Here is a 12,036-nt window from a genome sequence, read left to right on the forward strand (position 1 = left end):
AATTCGTTAGTAGCAGCGCTTTTACCGAGGTCGTAAAGACGACGAATCACACTGAAGTGTGAGACTGTAAGTTAGCCTGATAATCTTTAAATGCTACTCATCAGACCTGCCTCCATCTGGAGCATGACCTTGGAATCGAGGGTTTTCTGTTACCTGACCTTGATTCATCGCCGAGGAGTTATACCATAATGAACTATTTATTTATGAAGAAAATCCCCTGAGTCGTTTTGAGAAAATGTCTTAAAATAACTCATTCTCAAGAATAAACTGCACCTCGTACATTTTTTTAGGACAAGTGAGTTCTGCCATATTGTCAGGTGATTACTAAAGTATTTATTAATGAAATATGAATAAAATACCAGAGTCGTTTTCGAAAAAATCGTCCGAATATAAATTTACTTTTTAAATTTTAAATCATGATCACCATACTTTCTTTTCTCCTTTCGACACTCGAACGTAAATATCCGAAAACTACAAATCCCTCCAAGGAGGGAACTTAAGGGATAGGGGAAAATGGCATAGTTACGTCGCTTGATTCAAAACCTATAGGCTACTTCTAGGAGATATGGAAACTTAAGTGGACTCGCGTAGCGTAGTCGCTAACGCTCTCGTCTTTGGTGCGAACGGTCCCAGGTTCGTTTTCCGGTGAGGACACTAGGTTGGAAAAGTATAAATCCTTTTTCAGGACAGCCATCTAGTGTGACGTTTTCTTGGGGTTTTCTCATTCACACCAGGCAAACACCAGGATGGTACCTAAGATAATGATTTCAGGTCGCTTCCTTCTTTCCCTTTTCATTTCTTCCTCCTAAGATCCTGGGTAGTGTGATTGCTGAGGGACGTCATCTCTCACACGTGACAGGATAACGTGTCATAGATGCCGAAAGCTCAGAAATCTAATTTCTAATCATAACTAAAACTTAAAGTTTGGTAAAAACGTAAGAGTGGCGACATAAATAAAGTAAAAGATCCGAAAACTGGAAATTCTTCTCTCCAAGGAGAAAAATCAAGAGTACAAGGCACAACCAGGGCCTAGAGTTGAACGGCATTCACCAGGTTATGGCATATGCTGATGATGTAAATTTAATAGGGAATGATAGGAGAACAGTAGAAATAAATGCAGAGATATTATTAAACGCTTGCAGGGACATGGGTTTACAAGTAAATGCAGAGAAAACTAAATACATGGAAGTGCGTCGGGACCGTAATACGGCAAATTGTGGATGCGTTAAAATATTAAATAATACTTTTGATAAAGTGGATACTTTCAAATATTTAGGATCAATATTAACAGACGAAAATCATATTCACGAAGAAATTAAATGTCGACTAAAAGCAGGGAATTCGTGTTACTATTCGGTTCAAAATCTCTTGTCGTCGCGAATTCTGTCGAGGAATTTGAAGCTTAAAATATATAAAACGATAATCATGCCTGTTCTGTATGGTTGCGAAACATGGTCGCTTACTCTGAGGGAAGAACATAGACTGAAAGTATTTGAGAACAGGATCCTGAGAAGAATATTCGGACCCAAGAGGAACGAGAATGGGGAATGGCGCAAGCTTCATAACGAGGAACTACATAGTTTATTCGGTTTACCCAACATTGTTAGGGTCGTCAAGTCTAGGAGGCTTAGGTGGGCAGGTCATGTAGCTAGAATGGAAGAAAGTAGAAACGCTTTCAAAGTCTTGACTGGTAGACCCATAGGAAAACGACCATTAGGAAGACCTAGGCGCAGATGGGAGGATAATATTAAGATGGATCTCGCAGAGATAGGAATACAAAGTAGAAACTGGATGCAATTAGCTAAGGATAGAAGTCAGTGGAGAGCTTTTGTGAACGCGGCACTGAACCTCCGGGTTCCATAGGCCACAGAGTTAGTTAGTTAGTTAGTTAGTTACAAGGCACAAATTTACATAGTTACGCCACTTGATTCAGAAACTATATTTCCAGTAGGCATGGAAACTTGAAATCTGGTACAGGTATAGGATTTGTAATATAAGCAAAGGAAAAAATCTGAAAACTAGAAATTTCCCACCCCAAGCAGGAAAATTAGAGATGAAGTACAAATATTACATAGTTACGTCACTTACAGGATACTTTCTGTAAACATGGAAACTTTGGCAAAAATGGAGGATTTATAATACAAAGAAAGGGGGAAATTCCAAATCTTCCCCTCCAAGAAATAAAATTAAGTGGCAGGGAAAAAATTATACACAGTATAGTGTCATCGCTTGATTCAAAACCTATACGACACTTTCAGTAGCTACAGAAATTAGAAAGTCTGGGACAAACGTACGAGTGGTGATACAAATAAAGAGAAATTTCGAAAACTTGAAATTTCCCCTATTAAACAGGAAAATTAGGAGGCAAAGACAAAATTATAGTTACTTTACTTAATTCAAACGTACAGGGTGCTTCCTGTAGACACAGAAATTTGACATTTGGCACAAACGTAGCATTTGTGGTACAATGAGGGGAAAACATCTAAAAATTTCCCTCTCTACAGAGTAAAATTAGGTGGCATATTCAAAATCACATATTGTTGCGTAACTTAGGCAATGATTCAAAACCTATACGGTGTTTCCTGAAGACAGAAAGTTGAAATTTGGCACAAATGTAAGATTTGTAGTAGAAATAAAGCTGGAAAATCCGAAAAGTTGAAATCTTTCCCTCCAAGGTGGAAACTTAGGGGAAAAAGTAAAACGTAGATACTGTCACAACACTTACGATAACGGTTAAAATTCTGGTACTACCTGTAGACATGTACTCTTTAATTTGGCACAAATGTAGCTTTTGTGGTACAAGTAAAGAATGACGTCTAAAACCCCGAAATTTCTCCCTCCATGGACGAAATTTAGGGCCAAAACTGAAAAATTATATATTGTTACGTCACTTTTGTAAACGACTCAAAATCTACAGAGTACTTCTTGCAAACATACAAACTTGAAATTTAGCACAAATGAAAGACAAGCTGCAAGAGAAGCAAAAAAGAATCCAAAATCTCTGGATTTCTTTCTTCGGAAATTAATAGGCAAGGGAATTGAGTTGATTCCGAGTTTAACGTCCCGTTCAGCAGCGAGGCTATATGAGACGTGGATCTACTGATTAACGTGGAATCCGAATCACATGAGCTCCCGCGAGGATCGAACCCGGGTCTCCCACGCCAAAGGTGCGTATGCTAACCGCTTAGTCACGAAGGAGTTTGAACTAGCAAGGGAAAAATCACATATTAACATTAACTTGTGAAGACGTTTATAAACTTACAGCACTCTTCCTGTGAAATATAAAAACTTTTATATCTAAGTACTTCAAAACTACGAATTCAAATATATACAGTAGATCAAAGAATTCGCAATTCCACAAAAATGTAAGTATTTGGTATAAGTAAAGACGCAACTTACAAAAACATCAACTTTACCAGTTTATGGGGAATAATAGGGCCACAGAGATGTTAAAATTGCATATTAGGATGCCGAATTGTTATCACTGAAAACCAATAAAAGCTTACAAAGTAGTTTCCTTAAGCGAGAAAATCTGAACTTGACAGATTTAATACATTAACTAATGGTTTATCTGCCGCTTTCGATATTAGGTAAATCATTGTAGATGCTTTTCAAAAAGTAGTGATATCCCACCAAAATCATAATGTAAAAAGTAGAACCAAGCTCTCGCATATTTATCACCTTGTTTGGCCGGAAAAAGAATACAGCTCCGAAACGGTGAAAATTTCTATTAAAATTCGGAAAACGGAATATGAAATTTGCAACTTTAGTGCTGAGAAGAACTTGTCAGGCAAAAATCTCTTCAGGCGGTATTGTATAGAAATAGGCATCGTTTCAGAGTACTTACACAAAAGCTTTCAATTCTGTCAAAGATAATATAGAGAATAGTTTGAAGTGTGGTAAATTTCATATATATATATATATATATATATATATATATATATATATATTAACCGGAACGATGCCAGTTGCCAGTTCTACACAAATCCTAAGTTCGAAAAATTAAAGTTGTAACTTCAGCGCTGGCTGTAAACAATTTCTATACAGTATCGTCTGGAGACTTTTGCCTCTCAGCACTGACGTTGCAAATTTCATATTCCGATTTCCGAATTCCGATTATCACTGCCCAAGCGAGATTCAGTTATCCAACATTCATCTGACCTCTATTCTAAAAATTGCAAGTGCAACTAGAATGTCTCCAGATATTCAAATGCTGGTTGCAGAAAAAAAAAAATAAATAAAAATAATAAGTGTCGGGTAACAGTAAATGTTCACTTACTCAGAGTACGAAAAATCCTGGGGAATGAGGGGATACTGGACCCACTTTCTTTGCGTAAGAAAATTCCTCTCATTCATAACTTACTGAGGTGTAAAGAAAGTTAATACTACTGTTAGAAATTTGCAAAATACTTAAAGTAATTTATATGTATGGGTGAAGCTGTGATTGACGGTTTTATTTACAATGTACATGTTTTTGTTATGGCAACAAAATTTGATGTATATTAAATTTACAAATATCCCAGTTACTCTGTCATTTCTAGCGAGTATATAAAGCTTCTCTAAGCACTACAACTTACCTGAGAGAACGCCTTGTCTGAGACCAGATATGTGTCTCCTGTCGAAGGAAAGTTATAAAGCTTGATTGAAGATGATTTGCAATCCACCAATAATGGTTTATTGCCTAATAAAATATTATTTGTTATAGTCCTTGCGACATCAGGTGGTACATTTGCCGGAGCAATCTCAACAAATCTCTTTCGAGAAGTTTCGGGCGCAACTTGTGAACTTGATCGCTTCCTCTTCGTTCTTTGGTTCTCGTTGTTTCCTCGGGATGCAATATCCACCACCTTAGACGTGTCTTCATTCTGAAAGGATTTTAACACCGTAAGTTTGAGTTCACATATACAATATGCAACAAGAATAAAAAGAGTGCGAGCGATCGTGGGTTCGATTCCTGGTGGGGACAGACAGTCGCAAAACTGCAAAAGTTCTTACACGCTCGAGTCATCCTGAAGTTTGCTTGAGTTTTACTCATTCATACGAGGGAAATGCCGGGATGGTAACTCACATATTGGTCCCCGACCACTTCCTTTTTTCTGTCCCAATTCCCAGAGCAGCGTAATCGCCTAAGGATGTCATTCCTCATCGTGACGGGCTAACATGGCCATAGATGCCGAAAGCTCAGAAATCTAATTTCTAACCTAAACATAACCTAATAACCTGGAGGAACACAAATGAGTATCCCTGGAATAATTTGCATTAAAAAAGAGCAGAGAATATAAGGAGAAATTCCCAGACATGTATATGGCAATTTGTCAATGTCAACAAAAGTATATCGGAAAGACAAAAACAAATGTGTTGACGAGAATCAAAGAACATGTAAAGGGCGCTGAGCATCCAGTCAGACGGTGTTAGATGCTATATTTTCATTTCGGTAATATTCTTGCTTTTTTTTTTTTTTTTTTTTTTTCGTATGTTTCCTTCATTGGCCATAGTTCTGCTTTCATTCCTGGCCTAACCAGTGTTTTTTAAATCGTACATTTATTCTTTACTGTGGTTCTGCAGCCGTGTAACGTGGGTTCCTGTCACCACGGCATGGCGCGTCCTCAGGTTGAGGATCGAGGAGAAGGCCTCTAGATATAGAGGTTAGCTGCGAATATACTGAATAAGCAGTCGCGGACAGACGACTAGGAGTGGTCCTCCAGCTTGGGGGTTTGGGTAAGGCTAACACCCTCATCCTGTAAAAAAAGGTACTTGTTCAGAAACATTCACAAAAGCCTCGGACAAGGACTGATAACTTGGCACGACATCAGCAAAAGAAAATGGACATGAGATTTGGAACATGGAATATTAGAAGTCTTTATAGGGCAGACGCGTTAAAATCTGTAACGAGTGAGTTAGAAAAATACAGGATGGACTTAGTAGGAGTTCAGGAAGTTAGGTGGGAAGGAAATTGATCTGAGAATTCCAGAAATTTTACGTTCTTTTACGGGGAAGGAAATAAAAATCACCAGTTAGGAACAGGGTTTTTCGTTCACAAACGAATATTACCAGCAATTAAACGGGTTCAATTTGTTACTGACAGACTTTGTTTTATTACTCTTAAGGGACGGTGGTGTGATATTATTGTTTTAAATGTACATGCTCCAACTGAAGATAAGGGTGACGATATAAAAGATAGTTTTTACGAAGAAGTGGAACGGATATTTGACCAACTCCCGCGATACCATATGAAGATTCTATTAGGGGATTTCAATGCGAAGGTAGGACGAGAGGATATTTTCAAACCGATTATAGGGAACGAAAGTTTGCATAAGGAAAGTAATGACAACGGTGTTAGACTCGTGAACTTTGCAACATCCAAAAACCTAATCGTGAAGAGTACAAAATTCCCACATCGCGACGTTCATAAATACACTTGGACATCACCAGACGGAAAAACACATAATCAAATTGATCACGTTTTAGTAGATAGAAGAAGACAGTCTAGCATAATTGACGTCCGGTCGTTTAGAGGGGCTGATTGTGACACTGATCACTACCTGGTAGCAGCGATAATACGGGAGAGATTATCGTTGAATAAAGGTAATACTCAATGTCCGAAAACGGAGAGATTTAATTTAAAGAAATCAGAAGAGAGCCAGGTAAGAGAGGAATACCAGATTGAAGTTTCGAATAGATTCTCGGTTTTAGAAGACTCGGAGTGCACTAGTGTTGAGGATACTTGGATTGAAATTAGAGATAGCATTAAAAGTTCAGCAATAGAAAAATTGGGACATGCGGAAATACGTAGGAACAAACCATGGTTCGACCAAGAATGCATTAAATTAGCAGAGAAGAGAAAACAGGCAAAATTACGGTGGCTACTAAATCCGAATGAAATAACTACACAAAATTTCGCAGATATCAGGCGGGAAACTTCCAAAACCTTTAGAACAAAGAAACGGGATTTTTTGAAAGCTAAAATTAAGGAACTTGAAGATAATAGTAAAAATAAAAATATTCGGGACATGTATAAGGGGATAAACGAATTTAAGAAAGGCTATCAACCTCGTGCTTATATATTAAAGAAATCTGACGGAACAGTTCTCACTGATACGGATAGCCTCTTAAATAGATGGAAAGATTTCTTTGACGATTTGCTGAACACGCAGCCAAAAACTAATGTGCGTGGAGAAAAGGAGATACACACCGCAGAACCGTATATTCCAGAACCCAATCGAATAGAAGTGGAAGCCGCTATAAAGAAATTAAAGAAACACAAATCTCCGGGTGTAGATGAAATTCCGGCTGAGTTAATTTTAGCTGGAGGCGAAAAATTGTGGAACAAGATACACAAACTCATTCTCCTTATCTGGAACAAGGAAGAATTGCCACAAGAGTGGAAAGAGTCAATCATTGTTCCAATTCACAAGAAAGGCGACAAAACTGACTGTAATAATTATCGAGGCATTTCTCTTGTCAACATCCTATAAAATCCTTTCAAATATTCTGTTAGCAAGATTGACCCCATACGCAGATGAAATTATTGGAGATTATCAGTGCGGATTTAGACGAAATCGATCAACTATCGACCAAATATTTACCATTCGCCAAATACTCGAAAAGAAGTGGGAATACAATACCCCGGTACATCAACTATTTATTGATTTTAGAAAGGCTTACGACTCGGTTAGGAAAGAAACATTGTACAACGTTCTTACAGAACTTGGAATACCGAGAAAGCTAATTAGATTAATTAAGATATGTTTAAGTGAATCCCAAAGTAAAGTCCGGGTAGGAAAATTTTTGTCCACGAGCTTCCACGTCGAAAATGGCCTGAAACAAGGAGATGCGTTGTCGCCATTATTATTTAACTTTGTGCTGAAATACGCCATAAGGAAAATCAAAGATAGCAACCAGGGCCTAGAGTTGAACGGCATTCACCAGGTTATGGCATATGCTCATGATGTAAATTTAATAGGGGATGATAGGAGAACAGTAGAAATAAATGCAGAGATCTTATTAAACGCTTGCAGGGACATGGGTTTAGAAGTAAATGCAGAGAAAACTAAATACATGGAAGTGCGTCGGGACCGTAATACTGCAAATTGTGGAGGCGTTAAAATATTAAATAACACTTTTGATAAAGTGGATACTTTCAAATATTTAGGATCAATATTAACAGACGAGAATCATATTCACGAAGAAATTAAATGTCGACTAAAAGCAGGGAATTAGTGTTACTATTCGGTTCAAAATCTCTTGTCGTCACGAATTCTGTCGAGGAATTTGAAGCTTAAAATATATAAAACGATAATCAGGCCTGTTGTTCTGTATGGTTGCGAAACATGGTCGCTTACTCTGAGGGAAGAACATAGACTGAAAGTATTTGAGAACAGGATCCTGAGAAGAATATTCGGACCCAAGAGGAACGAGAATGGGGAATGGCGGAAGCTTCATAACGAGGAACTACATAGTTTATACGGTTTACCCAACATTGTTAGGGTCGTCAAGTCTAGGAGGCTTAGGTGGGCAGGCCATGTAGCTAGAATGGAAGAAAGTAGAAACGCTTTCAAAGTCTTGACTGGTAGACCCATAGGAAAACGACCATTAGGAAGACCTAGGCGCAGATGGGAGGATAATATTAAGATGGATCTCGCAGAGATAGGAATACAAAGTAGAAACTGGATGCAATTAGCTAAGGATAGAAGTCAGTGGAGAGCTTTTGTGAGCGCGGTACTGAACCTCCGGGTTCCATAGGCCATAGAGTTAGTTAGTTAGTTTAGTTAGTGGTTCTGCAGTCACACAGAACGTCACATACCTTCTTCCAATGTCACCATCCTTCTTACACTGTGTCTATTATTTCCACTTCCAAATTACCATTCTTGAGAACAGATAATTCTTCTTCTTCTTCTTCTTCTTCTTCTGTTTTTTTTTTTTTTTTTTTTTAATTCTTCACTTCATTCAGTCTTTCTTTTTCTGGTCTTACTTTCCCATTTTCGTCTCCGTTAACTCGACAAATTCAGTTTTTCTACTAATTTTTATTTCCTTCCACTTAACATTATAAAATTTTAGCCCAATATCATGTGACCATTCATTTCAACATAGCAAACACTGGACGCTTCACAGCTTTTAATGTTCTCTTTTTTTCTACTTCTTCCCCTCTGTAGCTGATAAACGTCTTAGCGAAAACGGATATGATGTACTTTGTACTATGCCTTTCTCTTGACTATGGTTCATTCCAGATAAGTTGAGAGATATCAAAACAATTTTTTTCCGCACCACGCTTAGGCACATGGTCTAATAAACGTGAATTTCTGTGTCCCTTTTTCCACCATCAATCCCCACACATGCGGAGATACAGCATTATGTAAACATATCTGAAGAATTATTTATAACTTTCATAATGGCTCTGCCTATCGTAGAACATTTTTTTACATTTATCTGTATTAGTGACACAAGGAACACATCTTTTAGTGTGAGGATAAATTAAATTAAACAGTTATGGTTTTCTTAGTAGTCGGAGTTATAAAATGATGTTGGAACTGCAAATGATGATAGAGTTGGTAATCGAATGGGTACTCACTGTATTTATATAAAAATTTCGTATTAATATGCAATGTATGGGCAAATACAATTTGTGGGGAAAAAGATTACTAACACACGATAACGACAGAACTTGAAATGATAAGAAAATATAACATATTCTCGTCCAACTCTCTTGTAAAGAAATGATCATACATTAAAAAGAAAAAAATTAAAAAGGTAGAATTTTAACAGGATTGGTTCCTTTAATGAAAAAAAAAATCATGGAAATCTACTTTATAAAAACTGTTTATATATTTCTACAAATGCAATTTTAAAAAAATCTAAAGTCAAACCTTTCGTACGTGAATAATAATCAATACTGCTTTTACAGATGAAAAGTAAAACTGGTAACTTGTTCGTAGCGTATTTGATACTGATTAAAAGGAACAGATGCCTTCTCAGCATTAGGTGGAAGCGAACCGGGGTCAAAATTTAGATTTTACACAATACTATGTCTTAAAATAAGTTTCCCTCCCTGTCAAAATCAGAGTAATTAATTTTTATCTGTCGCTTCAGCAAGATCAGGAAGAAGTTTTACATACGTGGAATGACAAAGAGCAACAATGGTAAAGTAGTATTTTTCTTACTGACACACTGTTCTCCATCACAAAGGTAAAATTTCAAAATATAAGGATAAAAACTTATACATTTTGTTAAAATAAAACATATTCACTCACTCTTTTTATATGCTTATTATCTGTTCCAGTTTAACTCTAAACGGACATAAAGAAAATTATTCTCATTCTTCCATTGTTTACAACTATAATTGGCTACTGATGCAGTACTCCCTCTCGCAGGGGGAGGATCAAGTTATACATGTACATTTCGACAATCTTTTATCGTGCGGAGCATCTGCAGCAGGAAATACGAAGTTAAGAAAAAGAATATATATATTAAATTTCGTTAGTAAGCACAACTTTTTAAACACATTTAACACAAGCAGCGTATTCGAAACTACGTAAAGGTTTCGCTCGTTGTGTTTCGCCACAAAACTCATGGAACAGGATTCATGTCAGTCATCTATCCGGCTTAAAAACAGAACACACACACAGTGAATTACCGCAGCCAAATCACTGCACATACTTAAACGTAATACTTCTATTATTTCTTTAAACATGCTTCACTGCAATATTGTTAGATAACACTAGTCAAAAAGGTTTTTGCCACATGAAAGAAGAATGCTGATCTTTAAGGAACTTTGGCCGCTGAATTCGAATCTGCAATCCGTTTTTCTCTATCACGCACAGTTTTCCCGTGACAGAGGGATTTTCGGAAAATTTCCCCCAAAATTTCCCTTTTTCTTCATTTTTGTACTTCTAGCTCGGGTACCCTTAGGCATATAAACATACAAATTATATTCTAGGTTAGCTTGATTTATACCTAGTAAACCCTGTAAGTTTCATCTGAGTCGCATCATTCTTCATTGAGAAATAAATATATTTCTATAAATATATGCTATGTGTACTGTCCATTTTACCATATACAATAGGTGCAGAAAAATCACATGTAACTTCCACGATCACATGTAATCACGAGTACAATACAAGCAAGGTTTATACTTCATTGGATTTGTAATGAAACATACTTTACAATGATGTATACTCCATGTCCGCCATTTTTATAAGAGGGAAATTCTAGAGGGATTGTTCGGGAAATTCCCTAAAAAAGTAGATTTTTGTCTCATGTCACTGTTTATATAGTGATACAGAAGCGGGTTGCGCCAGCATATAGATTTATATCAATTCAATAAATTAATAGCTCACTAGTAAACAAGGTTTTTTCCACATGAAAGAAAACATCTGATCCTAAAGGAACTTTGGTCGCTGAATTCGAAAGTGCAATCTGTTTTTCTCCATCACCCACAGTTTTTTGCGTGACAAGGGGAGGGGGCTGAGAAATTCCCTCAAAATATACCTTTTTTCCAAATTTTCGCACCACTGACCCTTGAAATATAAATACAAAAATGACACCATATAAAACTTTGATTTATACTTAAGAAACCTCGCAAGTTTCAGGACAATCGCATTATTATTTCTAGAGAAATAAATATAGCTGCATGTATGTTGTTTATACTACTTATTTTAAGACGTAATGTTGCGTTCTTTGCACCGAAAAAAAAAAAAAAAAAAAAAAAAACATTTCATTTACCCATACAGGCACAAATACGAAAAATGAGAGTATACGACATGGAGTAAGACGTCTGTGGTTTTCTACCACCTGGCATGTGATTGCATTGATACAGCTGTACAACAACACGTGTTTAGCTGATGCAATAAAGCTGCGCAAAATCGGACTCTACTGATAAATTGTCAGGTCCATGGCAAATAGATAGGGAAGTGTTGTATAACTGCATGCATATTGTAGGTTTAGTTTTAACTTGGATTTACCTGTGACAAGTGGTCGTAAGTGCGTGTGCGTGTTTGTTTTCTTTCCCCGCTATGAAGAGATCGCGGCGTGCGTGTAAAA

General features: G+C 36.9%; 1 protein-coding gene across 2 annotated transcripts in view; it reads right to left on the reverse strand.

Annotated features, from left to right (window-relative positions):
* LOC145690725 (uncharacterized) overlaps positions 1-12,036 on the reverse strand; it is a 123,019-nt gene that overhangs the window by 36,595 nt on the left and 74,388 nt on the right. For both annotated transcript variants that reach the window (XM_081765901.1, XM_081765902.1), the window contains one exon: positions 4,578-4,865. In XM_081765901.1, the coding sequence (XP_081622027.1) occupies positions 4,578-4,865 (288 nt within the window). The remainder of the gene's footprint in view (positions 1-4,577; positions 4,866-12,036) is intronic.

Source organism: Thermobia domestica, chromosome 7 (genome assembly GCF_964235325.1).
Source record: "Thermobia domestica chromosome 7, izTheDome1.hap1.1, whole genome shotgun sequence".
NCBI lineage: Eukaryota > Metazoa > Arthropoda > Insecta > Zygentoma > Lepismatidae > Thermobia > Thermobia domestica.